Raw genomic sequence first — 21715 nt, 5'->3', positions numbered from 1 at the left:
TTGGCTGAAGCCTGCCCCCCGTGAGGCGGCAATTCCCTGGCACTTCCAGGCTGCCCCATTCATGGGCAGAGAGACCCCAGAAGCCCAGAGAGCCCCGGCCAGCCTAGTGGCAGGTGCCGGCCACTGGGCACTGAGCCCACCTACTGTAAATCACCATGCTTTACATAGGTCCCCTCAACCACCAAAACAGAACAGGCCAAGGAGATGTGGGCTGGGTTCTGACAGCACCCGCTACCTGTACTCACCGCTTGACGGAACAAAGTTTAAAACCCAGATCTGCCCAATTGTTTGCAATAAGCCATGTGGTCCCCACACTAGACCGTGACTGAGCAGAGGTGCTGAGCACCCAGGCCAGAGCCCACAGGGAGGTCCCTGGCCCTGGAATGCCAGCAGCAGAGAATGTGGTGGCCAGTGGCCAAAGCTGCAAGAACTGTACATCGGCCTCCCAACCCTCTGCAAAGGAGGCTGCACAAGCTGCCCACAGACAGCAGAGCACCCGGTGATTTGGGCTATCAGTTCAGTCTTACTGTGGGCCTGGCTGGAGGGATGGGGAGGTACGGAGGCATTGGGCCCCCAGCCTCAGGGACAGTGGGTCTCACTGCTGCCGTGACTCAATCCGCCCAGAGCCACAGAAATAGTAGAGAGAGGCCAAGGGGCGAGGCCAGCTCCAGCCCCCTCGGGCTGAGCACGGGAGCATAGGCAGAACTGGGGGTGGGTCTAGGGCCCCAGGGGAACAGCATGACTATGTGCCCACCTGGGGCCCCAGGAAGATAAAATAAGAATGTTGGGAGCTCCCTGGCGATCCAGTGGTTAAGACTCCGTGCTTCCACTGCAGGGGACACGGGTTCGATCCCTGGTCAGGGAACCAAGATCCCCCCGCATGCTGCGCGGTGCAGCCAATATTATTAATTAACTAATTAAAATCTAATATCTAAAAAATAAAATAAAATAAAAAATAAGAATGTCCACCCAAGCAACCAGAGAGTTATAGCCTGCAGGGCAGGGAAGTAAAGGAATGGGGGCTGGCCGTGCCAGCCATGACCCACCATACTTTTCCTCTCCATCACTTTCCTCCACATCAGCCGTCACCCCCGGGTACAGGAATGACTCGAAGTCTCAGAAAGAAAACTTGGCTTGGTCAAGGACATGCGGCTAGGGAGCAGAAGGGGACTTGAGCCCGGGTCTGTGCGGGCTCTGTCTGTCACCCAGCTCTCTCTCCTTCCCAGCTCTGCTTCCTCTCTGCTGCGCCTGTCTCCCACCCTTCCTAGACTCCTGCCATCCCACAACTCCCCTCGTTCTGCAAAAGCATAGCCGTGAAGTCTTGCCAGGGATGGGAACTCACAACTCTTTCCAGGAGAAAGCAAAGCTTCTCCATCAAAGGAGCAGGCTGTCTGGCTAAAGCCAGCCCAGGCCTCACAGCAGACACAGGTCAGCAGCAGAGGAAGCTCTCCCGGCGGCTGGGTCCGGCTCTTCCCCCAGAACCTACATGACGGGGTCTCCCCCACCCCCCTCTAGGCATCTGGAGGGCAGGAATCCTATCTGCAGCATCTCGTGTCCTTCCAGTGACGGAGAAGGATTGGACTGCTCAGGCCCACATGACTGTTTACCCCTCCCCGCATTTCCCCTCAGCGGAGCTGAGACGGGCTCTCCCAAAGACATGTCCAAATCATCGGGGACAGAAATCAGAAAGCAGCATCAACTCAGTCTCACTCCCAGATAGCAGTCCTGTCTGGGAATTACAGCAGCTAGCTTTTATTACATGTTTATTATGTACCAGGTGTATATATTTTACATATTTTTATTCATCTGAGCCTTACAACGATCCTATGAGGTAGGTTCTGGCATAGTCCCTATGTTCCATGTGAAACTGAGGCCCAGAGAGGCTAAAAACTTGTGCAGGGCTGCACAACCAGTAAGCAGGATTGCTGGGGTGGGAATTCAGGCAGCCAAGCTCCAGAGCCCAGGCTCTCAAAACAGTTTCACTTCAGTACCCTTATGCCCAAGGATTTGGCAGTGTTCTTGGCTTTTTTACTTTCGATAAACAGAATCATTCATCCATTCATCTTCGAATACTCATAAAGCACCTACTACATGCCAGGTGCTGTGCCAGATGGTGGAGATGGAGCAGCAAGCATGATTCCCATGACCTAACCTCTGGGCCTGGTCCTCTTGAAGATTACAGTCTAAAGGAGGAGAGGACATTAAACACACAAGCACACCCATAACTCTAGGAATGCAGTTGTGACAGGGATACAAAGGAGAAGCACATGCAAAGAGAATAGATAACAAAGAACCTGACCTAGTTTCAGGGGTTAAGAATGGCTTTCCTGAAAGTGACATTTAAATTGATATCCAGAGGGACTTCCCTGGTGGCACAGTGGTTAAGAATCCGCCTGCCAATGCAGGACACGCGGGCTCGAGCCCTGGTCCGGGGAGATCCCACATGCTGCAGAGCAACTAAGCCCGTGAGACACAACTACGGAGCCCGCACACCTAGAGCCCGTGCTCCACAGCAAGAGAAGCCACCGCAATGAGAAGCCTGCGCACCACAGTGAAGAGTAGCCCCCGCTCGCCTCAGCTAGAGAAAGCCCGTGTGCAGCAATGAAGACCCAACGCAGCCAAAAATAAATAAATAAATTTATTTTAAAAATAATAACAAAAAAATAAATTGATATCTGGAACTTGATGGTAGCTAGCTCAAAGAAAATGAGGAAAGAGCATTGAGTCATGTGCAAATGCCCTGAGGTGGGAAAGAGACTCCTCCGTTCTAGAAAGTGAAAGAAGGCCACTGTGCTGGAGCACAAACACGGAAGGGAAGAGACGGGGAACAAAGGCTGGCAGAGGCCAGGTCATGCAGGACTTTATAGGACATATTAGCAACCGGAGTTTTTTTTCAAGACAATGGGGAGCCTCTGAAAGACCCGGAACAGATTGTTTTAATATGATTTGTATTTTCCAAAGATGACTCTGCTTGTGTGGACAACTGCTTAGAGAGGGGCAAGGTGAGAGCAGGGAGTATTACATACAGGATGCACATAGAGCATTTGACATGGTTTCTGGCACAGGGGAGGCGCCCGGTGACGAAGCTGATACTATTACCCCATTGTCCAGCCTTCCCACCTCTCCTGAGAACAGTGAACGGACACCACCTTGGCCTCACAGGCCAACCTAGCTTGTTCGTCCAAGACCAAAAGTTTACTTGCCTTTGGGAACAGTAGTTTTGATGGGTAACTGGTGGGGTATCGGGCCCTGATGCCTGCGCTGTCCTCTGCCCTCTGCATTCAGAAGGGAGCCCGGGGGGACGGCTAGTCTCCAGAAAAGACTCCAACTCTCGCTCACCCCCCACCCATTAACAGGGAGAACAGGCAGGGCTCAGCCTGAGCCAGAACATGTTGGAGGCGGTGACAAGAGCCAGGAGCACCTGGGCTGAAAACTGGGGGGACAGAGACAGCCCAGTAGAGGCCAGGGAACCAGGAAAGAGCAGAGTGGGGAAGGGATAGGGTGGCAGATATAAAACAAGATCTAACTGCAGGTCAAATGGCTCTCCAGCAGCTCCTTTGATGTGTCTGTTCCCATCTCCCCAGAAGAAGCGAACCCTTCTCCAGCTCTGATCCCCCGCCTTTCTACCTCGCTTGTCAGCTTCCTGAAAACGTGCCACCCATGGCTCTCTGGCTTCTGTCCCCATCACTCTGCAGAAATCACTCGGGCAAAAGTCCCCAGGGACCTGACCGGCCTCTCTACCGCTGGGTTTCCTCCCGTGCCCGCCCTGGTTTCTCTGTCCCTTACTGTGCTTTCTCCTCCACAAGCATCTTTCTTGCCTGCTTCCTAGACGTCAGTGCTCCCCCGAGCTCTGCCTGGACCATCTTCTCTTCTCACTCCGCACACTCTCCCAAAGTCACCTCGTCCACTCTGACAGCGGCTCCCACCACCCCCTTGGGGCTGAGAACCCCCAAAGTACATGCCCAGCTGTTGCTGCCAGCTGCTGGCTACGGACAATCCACACAGCTGTCCTCCACACTCTCCCATTCAGCACATGGAACATTGAACTAACTCCCAAACATCTGGAAAGAACTCCCCCTCACCTGCCCCTCCCCTCCCCCGCAAGCAACCTGCTCTCCTCCCATATTCCTTCCTTCCATCAGGAGACCCACCACCTGCCAAATCACCAAAACTAGCAAACTGGGCGCCCTCCTGGGTCTTCCACCTGCCTCCTTCCCTGCATCCACTCAGAGTCCAAACACTGCCAGTTGTATCTGACAGCTATTTCCCAAATCCACCCCTCTGGCTCATCCCTTCCCCAAATCATTGCAGTAATTTTTTTACTGGTCTCACACGCCTCTTCCTTCGAAGAGCGGGAGCTTTCTAAACATACCATCAATCCTCATTATTCACAGATTCCATATGGGTGAGTTTGTCTAGTCACTAAAATTTATTTGTTTAACCCCAAAATCAATACTTGCAGTGCTTTCGCTGTCATCCGTGGACACGCACAGAGCAGCAAAACACTTGAGTCACCGATGTGCACATTCCCAGCTGAGGTTGAACAAGGGGTTGCTTGGTCTTCTTGTTTCAGCTGATGCTGTAAACAAATGCCCCACTGGAGGTTGATTTAGTACCCCTTTTTTGCATTTTTGTGCTTGTGGAAGGTGATTCTGCTGTTTAAACTGGCCCCCAAGCGTAGCACTGAAGTACTGTCTGGTGTTCCCAAGCATAGGAAGGTTGTGACGGGCCTTAGGGAGAAAATACGTGTTAGATGAGCTTCGTTCAGGGGGACTTCCCTGGCGGTCCAGTGGTTAAGACTCCTTGCTTCCACGGCAGGAGGCACGGGTTCAATCCCTGGATCCCTAAGATCCCACATGCTGGGGCCAAAACAAAAGAGGATAGAAAGATGAGCTTCGTTCAGGAGTAAGTAATAGCGCTGTTGGCTGTTGAGTTCAACATTAATGATTCAACACTATATATAATTAAGGTGTCTTTCAAGAGAAACACACGTAGAACAAGGTTACGTATTGATCAGTTGATGAAAATGCTGTAACCAGAGGCTCACAGGAACCGAACCCTGTATTTCCCCTACTGGCAAAGTTTCAAGATTTGCTAATTCAGTGTTTGTGGTGACTTACAGAACGTAACTACCATGAAGAATGAGAATTGACTGTAGCAATCTGACCACATAGCCTCCTTCCTTCCCCCAGGTCTCCCTCTGCACACAAGATCAATCCAAGCCCCTTAACACAGTGTTCCAGATCTTTCACGGTCCAGAATGTCCTTGCTTTTTAGTGCCCCCACTGCTGCCTCCTCCAGCCCACTCTCCAAAGCTCTTCCATCATCCTTCACTACACACTCTATGCCCTCTGCCTCAAAGGCCTGTCCTCCTCATCTCCTCTTGGTGAACTCCTACACATCCTTCAAGACCCAGCTTAAATGTCACTTTGTCTGGGTCTCCCTCTGGCAGAACTTGACACTCCCCTCTCTGTTATATGTCTCTTATAGCTCTTCTCACAACGTTGTACCCGATCCATTCATGTGTCTCCTCTCTCCTGTACTTGGCAATCATTTGGAGGAAGAACATGGAGGGGGACAGATATGTGTGACTCTCTTTGCAGGGTGTGTATATTTCATACATCATTCATTCCAAAAACGTAAACAGAGGCCTAACATGGTACCTAACAGGCCCCATACTAGGCACTCAGGGCCCAGCACTGCCCCACAAGTGTGTAGCATCATGCCCATAGTGTGGCCTGGGTGTAAGAGTGTGTGCATGTGGGATGTGCCACGCTCGCTGTAGACCTGCGGTGTTTGTGGCTCTTGGACACACCGTCCATTGAATTCAGGCCCCGTGTGACCTGCCGATAAAGGGCATCTTAGAAGCTAATTAGACCAACAGGCTGCGACCAGGCACTAATGAGAAACCCTCCCGGGGCACCTCCTGCCTGCCCTCCCCACTCCCCAACCGTCACTGCCTGACCCGGGTTTTGCCTTTTTAACCCAAAGACATCATCCATCCACATGAGATTTCCTCTGGCAAGTAGTCTGTCTCCCCCTCCTTTCTCTGCCTTCCTTACATCTCAGAGAGAAGAGATGAACAGGGAAAGGGGGAGGAAGTCATTTTGGGTACCCACCACGTGCCAGGTGTGTGCGGGCAGTTCACATACATCAGAGGCAGTGGTAGAAAGGGCTTCCTTTGTGCCGGGCACTGTTCTGGCACTGTGTCTCTATTGGCTGGGCTAATCTGTGTGCCAACCCTACGAGGTAGGCAATGCTATTGTCCCACTGCACGGATAGGAAACTGGCACCACACGGAGAGGAAGAGGCAGAGCCGGATTCAGGCCACGCAGCCTACACTCAGGCACCGCCCTGCATCGCTCTCACTGTCCTCACAGGACACCCCTCACGGGCACAAAATGTCTCATTGTACATCCGAGAAACAGGGAAAGTCCCCAGATCTGAAGGAACCAGAGGTGAGATTCAAATCCAGGGCTGTGAGATTCCAGATGCAGGGGTGTGCGCCCAGACGTAGGGGTGTATGAGCTCCAGATGCAGATCTCCCCTGCCTTAAGGCAGCTCCTTCTTCTGCCTGACCCATTAGACAGGGAGGCACCTACTCTGGACAGGACTCATCCACTCCAAGGGACCCCAAGTCCCTTCTGCTGGAACTCACCCTCAACGTCCTTCTTACATCTCTGTGTCTCTGCGACCCTATCTGTGTGCCTGCCCCGGGCTGGGAGACCCTGACAACCTCTTCTGCTCCTCTCTTTATCTGTGTAGCCCAGCCCCAAACACAGCACCTGGCACACAGCCGTGTCTCAGCAATGATTTTTGAATTCAAAACACGGGCTGATGGAAGGGCTAGTGTGTCTGGTATGGGGGTAGGGGGCAGCCCCTCGGGGTTGGGGTAGACAGTGAAGGGCAGTCAGCCATGAAAGGGTTGGGGAGGAGCTTGGTGTACGTGGTCGGGGAGGAGTGGGGCTGTGTGTGCAGGGGAGAGGGTGGCTTTCCATACAACGCCTCAGATACTCAGTGTTGGGGTGCAATGATCGAACTAGATTCCAGCAGCAATGGGAAGCTGGGCCCAGAAACTGTTCCATGAGCTCTTCGCCATCATGAGAGGCTATGCAGCTGGTACTAGACTTATCAACTGGTAATTAAGGTCGAGCTGGTGAGCTCCTGGGGGTCAGGGGCTGATACGTGTTATGTTGTGCTCACGACAAGCCCCTAAAAATGTCCGTTCATGGGAGCTGATTTGCTCATTCAATAGGCGGGTCCCTGGAGCAACTTCAATTAAAATCAACTATTCCAATACAGTGTGATGAGACTGTGGAGGCTGAGGGCAGTGGAAGCCCCGAGATGGGGCCCTAAGCCACCTGGGGCTGCACAGTCAGGGAAGGCTTCTTGGAGGAGTAGGCCAGGTGAGGAGAAAGGTGAAGGAAGGGCATCCAGGTGGGGACTATTGATGGGCAAAAGCATTTGGGCTGGAGAGAGAATTTGGGACTCATGGCATTTCCAAAGGTAACTAAAGCTGTGAGAACAGAAGGCCACTGAGGAGCAACTAGAGAGGGAGGAGAGTCTGGAGCGGCCCATAGAGTCCCAAGAAGTGGCAGTGGGAATTTCTGGAAAGGATAAGAAGCCAGGTCAGGCCTTGGCTTCTTCCACACAAGGCCAGGGATGGGAAGACAAGCGGGGACTCAGAGTGGACCTGTGGTTGTCCCCAAAAGGATGCCAGGATTTGGGGCCCAGCCCCTGGGAGGAGGGAACCCCTAAATTTCCTAGGCCTCATCAGAGGCAGTCTGGGGATGCTGGGGCCCAGCCAGTGGCAGTGCCTGGCGCAGCTCCCCCTCCTGGCCGGTGGCACACCCAGGCTGCCTGCCGAAATGTGCAGGCTCTGTCCTAGGAACGGGCTTCCCCAGACACTCTCCCTGGTTCTGACATGAGTTCCCGCTGCCTGCTGAGTTCGACGGCTGGCAGCCAGGAGCCGGTACCCAGAGAGCCCTGAGGAGTAGCCACTCAGGTAAGGCCATCTGTGTCCAGATGTGCTCTGCCCCTCAGCACACCTGGAAGGGGGAGTCTTCTCTGGTGGAGTGTCGGGGGAGTGGCCTGGACACAAGGCCGCCCTGCGTCCTGATGGTGGAGGAATGAAGATGGGCCGCCCCCCTCCTCTGCTCTGAGTTTTTCCCCTTTCTCCCCAGCTGAGCAGAGGTGGGAGCCAGGGACTGAGTGGGAGAGGGGCTCCCAGAGGGGCCAGGAGCTAAGCAGATGGGGCAGCTCTCCCTGGGCCTGCAAAACCCCACCAACTCCAGGTTGGGCTGGGCGGAGCGCCCCTGGGCTAGAGCCTCCTTGGGTGTTCCCTGAGAAGCTGCCAGGAGTTCCACCCACCTTAAGCAGGACTGAGCAAAGACAAGTGGATGATTCAGAGCCAGGGCCCACATTCTTATGTAGACAGGACAGTGGAGAGACAGGGCAGGGAGCAGAGTCACCCCCAGCCTCCCCTACTGGGGATTCACCTGGTGGAGGAGGGAGTGGACACAGCAGGCAGCTTCCCGAAACCTAAGGAAAGGGGCCCAGGCCCAGAGTGTGGGCTCCGAAGCCAGCCTGCCTGGGTTCAAATCCCAGCTCTGCCGCTTACCAGCTGTGTAACTATGAGCAAACCTCTCTGTGCTCCACTTTCCTCATCTGTGAATTGGGAATAAAACATATACCCTTTTATACAGTTGCCGTATTGATTCATGCAAAGTGCTCAGAACAGTGCTGGCGCTGCATAAACACCCGATAAATGCTGGCTTTTATCGCTACCCTGCCCATCTGCAGTGGATCACGCAGTTGGTGAAGGGGGCGGGGGGCAGGACAGCACAGTCACCTTTGGCCTAGACCAGCACTAACCCCTTAGAGCAACAGGCTGTGCAGACAGGCTCCCTGAGGTCCCAGGGAGCCCAGTAGGGTAAGACCACCGTGCACAGGTCTCAGTGGACCCCCCCAGGAGCCAGGCAGAGGAATTCCAAGAGAGGTCGTGGGCGCCCCTCACTCTGAACCATAGTCACATTCCCTAATTGGAGGTAAATCTGATTCCTGTGTGTCCATCACACCAAACTCGCCAGCAGAACTGACCAGAGCAGCATTTCCCATTTCGGTGTCTTGACAAGGCTGTTCTACAAGATGACAAAAAAGGGTTCTACAGTCAAAGGAGTTGGTGCAATGCTGCATATTCTGTCCTCCTTTGGGAGATTCGTAATGTGAATTTATTAGCATGGTCAAGTAAAGGGACCTATTTAACTGTGCACTGAACATAGTGCTTGACTACTTTTCTTGAACACAGAAGAGAATCCTTTTCTCTTGCTGCTTCTGTTGCCAGCCTATTGAGCAGGGTTCCATGGAACACCAGTTTGGGAAGCACAGGAATACCAGGCTACTCTACGAAGCCTATTGTATCAATATCAAGAGAATCATCGCTTTTGTTTCAGCTGCATTGCCATTGGCCTTGCTTCAAGTGAGCCGCACGTGAGCAGGACACTGCCTGGATATTTATGGTGTTACACCAGACGGGAGTTTGGGGACAAGGTTCCAGCCTCCTCTCTAGCCCCATCCCCCAAACCAAGTAAAAGGCAAAGAGCAGGTTCCCCTTGGGAGGAAGCTGTCTAAAGGGAGACAGCCTAGCTCAGAAAGGAAAGGAGAAGTCATCCCCAGGTCTGACTCGCTGAGGAGGAGGGCCATGGTTGGGAGAGAGAGGGAAGTCAGCATGTCCCACCTCCTTAAGACCTGGGAGGACGAGTGGCTCCCCGGACCCGCCTTCACCCACTGCTATGGGGAAGAGTTGGGTTCTGGGCTGAATGACCTGTGCTCAAGGCCCAGCTCTGCACCTAATCGTGTGTGACCCTGCACAACCCCTCTGAACCTCAGTTTCCCTCAGCTGTAAAGGGGACGATAATAGAACCTAGCTCCGCCGTGGCTGGGAGGATCCAACCCAGTGACACTGTCCTATAAGGTGCTGAGCGTGAGCGTTCTATAAACTTGGGAAATGACAGTCATCCTCTCCCTGCAGTAGCGGCCGACGCCCGGGGCCACCATGAACTGGGGGATCTTCGAGGGGCTCCTGAGCGGGGTCAACAAGTACTCCACAGCCTTCGGGCGCATCTGGCTGTCCCTGGTCTTCATCTTCCGCGTGCTGGTGTACCTGGTGACAGCCGAGCGCGTGTGGAGTGATGACCACAAGGACTTCGACTGTGACACCCGCCAGCCGGGCTGCTCCAACGTCTGCTTCGACGAGTTCTTCCCCGTGTCCCACGTGCGCCTCTGGGCCCTGCAGCTCATCCTGGTCACGTGCCCCTCGCTGCTCGTGGTCATGCATGTGGCCTACCGCGAGGCCCAGGAGAAGAAGCACCAAGAGGCAGCAGGGAAGAACGGCAGGCCCCTCTACCCGGACCCCGGCAAGAAGTGGGGCGGGCTCTGGTGGACGTACGTCTGCAGCCTGGTGTTCAAGGCCGGCGTGGATGCCGCCTTCCTCTACGTGTTCCACTCGTTCTATCCCAAATACACCCTCCCTCGCGTGGTCAGGTGCCACGTGGCTCCGTGTCCCAATACGGTGGACTGCTTCATCTCCAAGCCCACGGAGAAGAACATCTTCACTCTCTTCATGGTGATCACGGCCGTCGTTTGCATCGTGCTCAACCTAGTGGAGCTGGCCTACCTGGTGAACAAGAGGTACCGGGAGCGCCTGCTGGTGAGGAAAGCCCGGGCCACGGGCCTGGGCCACCGCCGGAACTGGGCCACCGCTTCCTCCAAACAGGACGACCTCCGCTTGGGCGACCTCATCTTTCTGGGCTCAGACGCTCCCCCTCCTCTCTCACCGGACCACCCTCGAGACCACGTGAATAAAACCATCCTGTGAGGGGCTGCCTGGTCAGGCCTGGGTTGGAAGGACCCGGCAGCCAAGGTGCAGCCTTGGGGGTGGGAGCGCTGTGCGGGGAGTGGGGACAGGCAAGAGGGAGGGTCCGACGACCTGGGTTCAGATCCCTTTTCCCTAGCTCCTGCCGCCTACCCCAGCTGTGTGGCCTTGGGCAAGTTACCCCTCGGAGCTGAACCTCGGCTTCCTTTTGTGTACAAGGGAGAGGATGAGGCACCCCCCAACAGGGCCGCCGCTGTGAGGAGGGGCTTAATACGAGAATGGATGTGCACATGCCTTCAGTGTGTGGTGCCCATGGTCAGGGCTTAATAAAAGTCAATTCATTCACTGATTCAAGGTGACCTTTGATCCTTCGACCTTTGTGAGCCTTATCAGGTCATGGGGTCAACATCTCTGCCCCTGCAAAGGGCTGCACTTGATCTAGCCAGGTAAGAGCGCCCCCAGCACTCCTGTGGGTGTCATGCCCCTTGCTCATGCTCAAGTCTAGCCTTTATCCCCAGTTGCAGTTTTAGGCCCGTGGGTTGTCTGCAAAGAGAATGGAGCTTAATTACATGGGGAACCGCGTGTCTCGGTGGAAAGTTAATGGACTTTTGAGTCATAACACTTGCATTTGAACACAAGTTCCAGTGGAACTCTGAGAAAGCGACTACAGCTCCTCTCCAAAATGGGTTAACAATACTGAGCTGGTGGGGTCGTGAGTCTGGATGAGCTCACGACTGCGGATGGGGTTAGCCGGCTGTAAAAAGGCCACATAAGCATTAGTCACTGGTATTAGGAAGTGCTCTATAAATGCTCGTGGGAAATGAGGCAAAGGAGCCCCTCCCTGGCTGCACACTGACGTTCACTGTTCCAGGCCCAAGGCCTCTCTGCAGCCCCCACTGGGTCACACTCCGACTTCCCCGGAAACCCAGGCCCATAGAGGCTGGACAGGGAGGCTGTGCATTTCATGCTGCGACCTGCATTCCTTGTCTCCACCAGGGCAGCGGTGCCCTTGTCCAGAGGAACCATAGGCAGGCCCTCCCACGCCCTACACAACTCACCAGCAGCCCAAGCTCTAGTCCCCAGAAATGTCCTGCCAGGGTAGAATGCAATCCTGGACTGGATCAAGGTCTCCCCTTTCCACAGATGTCAGCTGCTGAGGGCCTCAGAACCAGGCTTCCAGAGAAAAGGTAGGAGAGAGGCCTGGGGACAGGGGGACGGGGGCAATAGGGCAATGGGAGGGGGACGGGGACAACGCCATCTGGTGCCGACCAGGTCCCGAACACGAGGCTACCAGGCTCCTGCGCCTGCTCGGGCAGTGTCCCTGCCAGCTCGGGGAGCCAGACCCAGCCATGTCTGGCCAAGCTGCAGAGAAGGCGTGGGCCAGGTGAGAAGGGACACAGGTGTTTGCTCTGAACATGTGCCCAGCAAGCCCGCCCGCCTACCTGCCTGCCCACCCGATCGCTCTCATTTGGTTCACTGGCTCAGAAAGCTCCCCCAGCAGGGGAGTGAGGAACAAAAGCTGCCTCCAGGAGGCCCTCGGGCAGATGGGCAGACAGACCGGCCCAGGGACAGGAGAGTGGCTGCTAGACCCAAGAAAGGTGAGGACCAAATCGGGAAGGAGGCTGGGCTGGGAGGCAGGGATGAGCTGATGATCCCCAGGGGACCCCAGGCTGTGGGCCAGACTTCAGGGAGGAGTAGGGGGGACAGAGGATCTCTGGAGAAACCCCAGGGAAGCCCCAAGGAGGGGAACGAATGTCCTGCCAGACCAAAGGGAGGACAGAAGACTAGAGAAGAGATAAATAAGAGGAGGGATGAAAAAGAAGTGGGGTTTCGACTGGGTTTAGCAAATGTCTATTGTGTGTTCACTGGGCCAGGCTCGGTGCTGAGTCCTGGGGAATCAGAGACGAATGATATGCGGAGGCTGCCCTCCAGAAGCTGACAGTCTGGCACGGAAAACAGGTGAACAGACCATTTAAGTACCTGTGAGGCATTCTTCCAGAAACGATGGAGGAGGAGGCTCAGAAAATGTCCCAGAGGCACAAGGTTTGAAGATGCTGATACCTGAGTCAGGGATAGGGGAGGGCCCAGGGCCAGAGGTGGAAAACGATGTCACTGCAGGTAAGGGGTGTGGAGGATGGAGCACACAGCACACAGCCTGAATGAGACAATGGCCTGTGTGGGCAGCAAACAGCCACTGAGCAGACGGAGAAGGGAGGTGTCCCTGAAAGAAAAGGTAGATGGTGGGGGAAGGACCGTGCCAGAATCTTAGCTCTGTCCCTTCCCCAATCCCTCCCAAAGGCTGGAATGGTTGGAATTCCAGAGGAACCCACTGTGGTCAGGACAGTCAGCCCTCAGGCCCAGCCCCAAAAGAAGGGGTGGCAGGATGATACCAAGCCACCATGGTTCCAAAGAGCCTGTTTCATTTGGAAGGGAATGTCAGGGTGGGGGACATCCTGGAGCCGGAGAGGAGAATGAGGATGGATATCACTCCGGGGTCTGCCCACCAGGCACAGGGCCTGGCTCATGCTGGCGCTCAGTTGGAGAAAGTTGAAGGATAAAAATACACATCCCTCAGATTTCCCTGGCGGTCCAGTGGTTAAGACTCCATGCTGCCATTGCAGGTGGCACGGGTTCGACCCCTGGTAGGAGAAGCTCTGCACGCTATGCGATGCGGCCAAGAAATAAAGATACACATCCCTCCCGTCCTGCCGGGTCCAGCGCTGGGAGCTGATGGGAGAGCAGATCATCCAACCCACACTTTGTTACTATTTCTTTAGAAGTCATGTGACGCCGCAGGCCTGAAGGTCAGAGTCGATGAGGTTGGTGGGCACATCCATGCAGGATGATTACCCTTCACATGTATCTATGACTTTGTAGAATAAAATATGCCTTGATTCTGGAACTGGAAGATGGAAGTTCAAGACCAGCTCTGCCACTTCCAGCCGTGGGCCTTGGGCGTGTTCCTCTCTGGGCCTTAGCTTACTCCCCCGTGAACTGGGGACAATGGCAATCCTTACCCCACCGAGTCATTGCCAGTGTGGACATGATGATACGGTGGTCGTGAAATGGTTTGCCAGTCACACCCTTAATGAAGGTTCCCATTTCCAGGTTCTCCTAGGCCTTGGGACCCCCTGGTCTAGATCATCCACACGAGGAACAAAGGCCACAGTCAGCATGAACTGGGCGTTCCTGCGGGGCGTCCTGAATGGGGTGAACAAGTACTCCACGGCACTGGGCCACATCTGGCTGTCCATGGTCTTCATCTTCCGCGTGCTGGTGTACGTGGTGGCGGCCGAGGAGCTGTGGGATGATGAGCAAAAGGGCTTCATCTGCAACACCCGCCAGCCGGGCTGCGCCAACGTCTGCTACAATGAGTTGTTCCCCGTGTCCCACGTGCACCTCTGGGCCCTGCAGCTCATCCCGGTCATGTGTCCCTCACTGCTCGTGGTCATGCATGTGGTCTACCGCCAGGAGCGCAAGCGGAAGCACTGCCTGAAGCACGGGCCCGACATCCCATCCCTATACAACAACCTGGACAAGAATCGGGGCGGGCTCTGGTGGACAGACCTGCTGAGTCTCCTCCTCAAGGCGGCCGTCGACTCTGGCTTCCTCTACATCTTTCAGCACCTCTACCAGGACTATGACATGCCCCACGTGGTGGCCTGCTCCGAGTTGCCATGACCCCGCACTGCGGACTGCTGCATCTCCCGACCCGCGGGGAAGAAGGTCTTCACGCACTTCATGGTGGCCGCAGCCATGCTCAACCTCAGTGAGGTCACCCACCCGGTGGGCAAGAGGTGCCTGGAGACCCTTGGCTCCAGATGCCGGGGGTCTCAGCGCTGGACTCACCTGCCTGAGACATGCCCACCGTATGCCCTCTCCCAGGGGGAGCACCCCCAGGATGGGAACTCTGTCCTAATGAAGGCTGGATCAAGCACAGTGGATGCAGGTGGGTATCCATAACCGGTGGGGTCAGCAGCTGAGGCCACCAGAGCCTCTGCCTGCTCCCTAAGGCCACGGCAGGGCAGGTGAGGAACGTGGGTGTGGAGCTCAGGAGACCCATCCAGAGGCTAATGCTGGGAAGCAAATTGGTCTCTGGGTCCTCAGCCCCAGGGAAGGAAGGTTGATGGCTGGAGGGGATTTTATATATGGTGATAGGGTATGTCAAACCCTTAATAAATATGATTTTCTCAGTGTTTTGCAGACCAGGGAGGGAGTGATGGGAAGGAAAGCAGGGGGGTTCACAATGGAACTTGGAGAGGAGGCCAAGACCACTCAGTGGGCCTCTGAGCCCTAGAACCTCAGATCCAGGTTTACCCATCACACACACACACACACACACACACACACACACACACAGGCACACCACACTCACACACCCACACCACACACAGAGCATGCCCCCAGGACGTGGTGGGAAGCCCAGAGGCTGACCCAGGGGTCTCTGGACTCTGCAACCAGCTGGTCAAAGCAGGAGGGGAGGGACCCCAGGAGACCCTGTGCCAGCATGAGTTGGTTCTCAGTGAGTGTCACTCAGATGAGTGCACATGGCTCCCCCATTCCGGCCTCCCGAACCCTGCCCAGCACAGGTCCCCAGAGGTAAGTCCCTTGGAGGGTAGGAGAGGCAGGCCTGCTGTGCGTGGGGCAGTGCCGAGAGCACATCCCGGATGGGCAGTCTGCCAGTGTGTCTAGGAGGCCCACGCCCACAGGCCAGGGACCCACAGACAGCATCCAAGCTAACGGGCCCCTCACAGATCCTCAAGGATGAGGAACTTCCCTTCTCTTTACTGGCTACACAATCCCTCATCCTCCCCTATACACACCACTCAGACCTTGACAACGGCCAAAACCAGCCTAGACTTGCCCTGAGTCCCAGAACACACACAAATGGCTCATGGAACAACCATCTGGGAGACCCCCAGGCATCTCCCACTCGGCAACCCCCAAACTGACCACGTCATCTTCCCCAAACCTGCCCTCCTCAAGGATCACTACCCCCCCCCATGAATAACACTGCCATCCGCCCAATTGTCTAAGCCAGGAGCTAGCCTGACATCCTCATCTCCGCCCCATCTCCCAGCCCCTCACACCCCACCTCCCAGTACAGCACCAAATCCCACTAATTTCAACCCCTAAATGTTTCCTGAATCTACCTCTCCTCTCCCACCCCACAGCCTGACCACTTCCCACTGGGCCTCTCCCATCTGCCCTCCTCTACGGGGACAGAGCGGTTGTGTACGAATCTGACCACATCATTCCTCCTGCTTTGACAGTCTTTCCAGCATGGCCACCACCCCCATTGCCCTCCACCTGGCCCCGCTGACCTCCCCAGCCTCACCCCCACCCTCCTCATACCATCATAACACACCAAAGGGCTTGTGGATCTCCAACCAGACACATCACGCTGGTTCGTGCCGGGAGCTTTTGGACATGCTGTTCCCTCTGCTGGAATGCCCTTCCTCCCTCCGCTAGGACGCTTCCTCAAACCCCAGGGACAGCCTCAACCACATTCTCTGTGCGCCAGCCTCGCCTGTACCTCTGCCATTCTCCCCGAATTGGAGGGGTCCTCTCCGCGTGAGTCTGTAAGCCCTTCACGCACAGGGCGATGAGTCATCCAGCTCCCTGCTGCCTTCAATAAAAGTTTGTTAAATGAGTGAAGGGGCGATGAGCTGCTTGACAGAAGGGACCGTGTCTCATTTATCTGAATCCGAATCCTCCACCACACCTAGCCCAGGGAGTTCAGCATGGTGTTTCCTTGCTTGTGTGTTTTGTTGTTTTAACTAATCCAGCCTAAAGGTTGTTTGTTCGTTTTTTTAAGGTATTCAGCAATTATTCTTTATTGTTACCGGAGCTGATAGATACTAAATCATTTAGGAGACACCATTTCATAGGTAGTATACATCCCTTAATCCACTTCATTGTTGGGGAGCTAGAATTCGAAAGAAGGAACATCGTGCCAGCCTCTTCAGCTTTCCAGGGGAACTTGGTACTTCTTCCCAAGGTATCCACCCCCATCATACAGTGAGGGCACAGCGGCAGGAAGCTTAGGTCTGAACGGAATGGCGTTATGCAGATACACTGAATAAGTCCATATTACATATCTTTGGTTGACTCAGTCTTCCACCCAATAGTTTAAAAACTTCAGTTCACATGTGGGCACCTTCATTCATTCTTTTATTTGTTCATCTAAAAATAGTTATTAAGCACCATTTGTGGGTGCTTATCAGCTATCAGCATCCTTCCCAAGAGGGAAGCTTTGGGGAAACTGGTCATTCCATTTCTGGTACCTCCACAGAGCCTAAAGGTTTTTATAGGTGAGGAAACTTTGGCTTAAAGAGGGAAGGGGACCTTCCAAGCCCGCAGAAATAAGCTGAATCTGTGGGGGGCTGTGTCCCCCATGATCCCTGGAGAGCCTCCAAGCCCACCCCTGATTATTGAACAAGATCAGAGAGCCACCGAATCTTAGGTCAGGGTCCCTGGAAGCAGAGCCCGTGGCAGGAATTTGTGTGCATGTAAGGAAGGAACAGAGGAAGCAGGATGGCAAGGGGGAGGAGCTGAGCAGGGTGTGTGTTCAGGGAAACTCAGCCTTAACCTGATTGATCCCCATGGGGTGAAGGGCATTTGGATCATAAGTCCCATCACAGCGTTGTCCCCCTGGAGGAAAGGACATCAGGCTTAGGAACTCCCATAGCCGTCAGTCATTGGTTTCACCCCAAGCAGGAGGGCTGGCAGGAGGGGTAGGTGGCTCCCACTCAGTCAAGGTCAATTCTCCAGGGGCAGCTATAAGCCATGAGTGGATGTCCCCCAGGAAAGGGGACATGGGCAGGGCACCGATACCATCCACTGAACTCCCAACCTCAAGAAACAAGGTGGCCCCCACTGCCAAGCTGTGACCACCCAACCCTGGGGAACATGGTGGCCCTCTCGACCAGTTCAGAACCAGACGGCCCCCAGCTGCTCAGCCCAAGGCAGCTCCCGCATGCAGGACAGCAGACAAGCCACAGGCAACACCCTCTGAGATTCCAGGCTTCCCATTCCAGGGGCTGCTGCTGGGTCCAACACAGGGCAAGAGCATCCTAGGACCTTGACTACTCCCACGCCAGCCCTCTTCGTGGGCACTATTCCCAGAAGTCTCAAGTCCTGAGCCAACTGAGCCAGGTGGAGACCAAACACCATCTGACCGGCCTGAGGCCACCACTCTCTGACATTCCACCTCCATCTTCTTGAAAACTCTTCCCTCTTAGGCCCTGCCATCTTTCCCCCCAACCCTCCACCCACCCCCATGGCTGCACCTACTTCTCCTCGTTCATTAAAGACTTGAGCACGTGACTCGTAGTCTTCTGGTATTCTCTCACGGCCCAGGGCTGCGGGGACCACCCATGCATCACTCTGCCCTCTTCATTCCATGCCGTCCTCGTGTCCTGTGACCTCCTCCTCCACTCCATTTAGCTACCCACTTGTAGGACCACACCCCGGACCTTGTCTTCCCCTACAACTGCTCCACCTCTAGAATCTTCCATCCAATTCAGGTCAGTGAATATTTATTGTTCACTTTTATGTGACAAGCCCCGTGCCAGGTGCACAGGATTTATCTGGGAAGAATCAGGTACAGTCCCTGACTTCGTGGAGCTTACATGCTACGAAGAGGATGGCTGCTGAACTCCTGACACCTGGGGAAGCAGGGGGTGCTGGGGGAGGGGGAGGAGGAGCCAACATCCGGGCACCCAGGAAAAGCTTCCCTGGGACTTCTTTCTTTTTTTTTTTTGGCCGTGCCACGAAGCCTGTGGGATCTTACTTCCCCGACCAGAGAACGAGCCCGTGCCCCCTTGCAGTGGAAGCACACAGTCTTAACCACTGGACCACCAGGGAAGTCCCTGGGACTTCTTAAGCTGACATCTAGAGAAAGAGGAGGATTCTGCCAAGCAAAGAGGGGAGGGGATTCCAGGCAGAGGGGAGAGTATATGAAAAGCCTAGAAAGGAGAGCAAACCTGATGCCAAGGACAGGAAGCAACCCAGGAGGGCTCATGGTAGGAGTCGGGCCAAAGCAGACAGGGGCTGGATCATGCAGTGCTTTGTCTGGAAATCTCCATTAATGATTTTGGACTTTATCCTAAGAACAATGAAAAGTCACTGGGGAGACTTCATACAGAAGCGACACGATCTAATTTCACAGCGTCTGGTCACAGTGTGGAGGGGCCGAGGCAGGGCTCTCTGTTTAGAGCCTGACACAATAGTCCAAGTGAGAAACAACAGTGGACTCAACTAGCGTGTGCACAGTGGTGATGGAAAGAAGTAGCTGGATTTAAGAGATGCTTACGAGATAGAATCGAAATGATTTGGTGACTTGGTTGGGTGTGGGGATCAGGTAGAGAGAGGAATCAAAGTGACTCCCAGGTTTCTGGCTCTGGGTGGTGGTGCCATTTACCAAGTGGAGGAGCAGGTGTGATAACTTCCACCTGATAACTTCTGATAACTTCCGTTTCAGACGAATTAGACTGAGACACAAATAAGGTGGTTATCCCCTCTCATTCATGGACTGCCTTATAAACCTGGCTCGCTACTAAGACACTTATTATCATTCTTGGTGACTTCACACCCCAAACCTTGACCTCTCAGTTCCTGGACTTCCTTGTTTCCAACAATCTTTTTCTCCACCCATTGAACCTGTCCACATGTGTGCTCACACCCTAGACCCTGTGTGTACCGAGAGCTGCACAACCTCCTATCTGTGTAGCTCACTCTCTCTCGTTCCCACTCCAGCAATCCTTCTGCCCCATCTATTAGTCAATAACCCCATTACCTCAATGTCCGTCACCCCCTTCATATCCCCACCTTCCCTCCTTCCCCAGCTTAGAGTCCATGGGTCCCCATGTCATTGCCGACTCGTAGTTATCCTCACTCCCTTGCCTTTCTGTGCTTCTATCATCACTCCCCAGGCAAGACCCTAACTTCAATTAAACCCAACTCTTCATGTGGCCCCTGTTCCAGAACACCAGGAGAATAATACCACTGGACCGGCTGGTTTCAGGTGCAACTTCTAGCCACAAAGATCAAGTGGGCACTCAGCATCTCTAAGAAATTCTACGTTTTCCTAAAACTTTAACTCTATTCTCCAAGATAACTATATCATACCTTCTCTTTCCCCAAACCTCCAGCCCCCATTCTCCTAATCACCCATTTCAGCCGAGAGCCAGGCATCCCGTGCCATTGGGCAATAGAAGCAGTAGGCAAGCACTAACTTATCCCCCACCACCAAGTCTGCAAGCACTAACTTATCCCCCACCACCAAGTCTGCAAGCACTAACTTATCCCCCACCACCAAGTCTGCAAGCACTAACTTATCCCCCACCACCAAGTCTGCAAGCACTAACTTATCCCCCACCACCAAGTCTGCCAGCACTAACTTATCCCCCACCACCAAGTCTGCAAGCACTAACTTATCCCCCACCACCAAGTCTGCCAGCACTAACTTATCCCCCACCACCAAGTCTGCAAGCACTAACTTATCCCCCACCACCAAGTCTGCCAGCACTAACTTATCCCCCACCACCAAGTCTGCAAGCACTAACTTATCCCCCACCACCAAATCTGCCAGCCTCCTGGCATGAGTGCCCCTTCACTCTGCCTTCTCCCGTATAACATGGATGAAGCATCCCTGCTCCTGCTACCCCCGCCCCCAACTGTATGTGGGCACTGGACGCCATCACCTCCACTGCATCACGATTCCTTTCTATAAATATAACCTATTAGGTTATCCTCTCTCTCTTTTTTTTTTTTATTTTCTAGTATTTGTTTATTTATTTTTGGCTGTGTCGGGTCTTGGTTGCAGCACATGGGCTTAGCTGCCCTGTGGCATGTGGGATCTTAGTTCCCCAACTGGGGATCGAACTCACGCCACCTACATTGGAAGGTGGATTCTTAACCCCTGCGCCACCAGGGAAGTCCTTCTCTCTTCTTTAAAATTCCCTCTTGACATCACGTCCTTCTCCAGCTACTACCCTGTTTACAAAAAAACCAAAATCCTCTAAAAGTTGTCTACACTCGACAGCTCCACTTCCTCACCACTTTAACCACTGCAGTCAGGACTGCTCTTGTCAAGGTCACGAATGGCCGACACATTGTCAGATCCACTGGTCATCCTCATCTTAACTCCGTCAGCAACATTTGGGTGTTGAGAGCTCCCTCCTTAAACACCATCTTCCCTTGGCTCCCGGGCAGCACCCTCTCCTGAATCCACCTCACTGACGGGTCTTTCTTGACCTCCATGGATTCCTCTTCCTCTTGCTGATCTCTGAACGCAGGGTGCCCCAGGGGCCAGTTCTCTACCCTCTTTTCTCCTCTATCTACACTTCCCCTCTGTGATCTTGTCCAGAATCATCCATAAAATCATCTATAAGCTGCTGGCGCTCACATTTTTAAGTTCAGACCTAACCACTCCCATGAGCGTTAGACTCACGCATCCAACTTCCCGCTGGTCACCCGAAATAGAACTCTTAATCCCGCAACAGAGGACAGATTTATGCTTCCTCTTGGTCTTCTCCACCTCGGAAGATGTCATTCCTGTCCACCCAGCTGCTCGATTCAAAGACCTAGATGTCTCTTTCCGCATAATCACATCCACACCGTTAGTGAGTCAAGTTGGATATAATTCCAAAATATGCTCAAAGTCCATTCCCTTCCTACCATCTCCAAGTGCCACCTCGCTGAACACTGGATACCTGGAGTTGGCTCCCTGCCCCCACTCTTGCTCCTCTTCAATTCCTCCTCCACGCGGCAGCCTGAGAGATCTTTCTATCATGTAAATCAGGCCAATTCACTCCCTTGCTTAAAACCCTCCAAGTG

General features: G+C 54.1%; 2 protein-coding genes across 2 annotated transcripts; both read left to right on the top strand.

The window, feature by feature from the left end:
- Positions 1-10021: 10021 nt before the first annotated feature.
- On the top strand, positions 10022-11570 carry LOC111175551 (gap junction beta-5 protein). Its single transcript, XM_030760029.2, has one exon. It carries the CDS (start codon positions 10055-10057, stop codon positions 10874-10876), a length of 822 nt encoding a protein of 273 aa, XP_030615889.1. The 5' UTR covers positions 10022-10054; the 3' UTR covers positions 10877-11570.
- Positions 11571-12034: 464 nt separating this feature from the next.
- Positions 12035-15689, top strand: LOC111175553 (gap junction beta-4 protein). Its single transcript, XM_089896482.1, has one exon. It carries the CDS (start codon positions 13877-13879, stop codon positions 14552-14554), a length of 678 nt encoding a protein of 225 aa, XP_089752608.1. The 5' UTR covers positions 12035-13876; the 3' UTR covers positions 14555-15689.
- Positions 15690-21715: the final 6026 nt, after the last annotated feature.

The sequence above is a fragment of the Delphinapterus leucas genome, chromosome 1 (genome assembly GCF_059928025.1).
Source record: "Delphinapterus leucas isolate spDelLeu-1000000601 "Yukka" chromosome 1, BTC_Dleu_Yukka2, whole genome shotgun sequence".
NCBI classification, from domain to species: domain Eukaryota; kingdom Metazoa; phylum Chordata; class Mammalia; order Artiodactyla; family Monodontidae; genus Delphinapterus; species Delphinapterus leucas.
The sequence above is the reverse complement of the archived record's forward strand: the minus strand, read 5'-3'. Positions and strand labels throughout refer to the sequence as shown.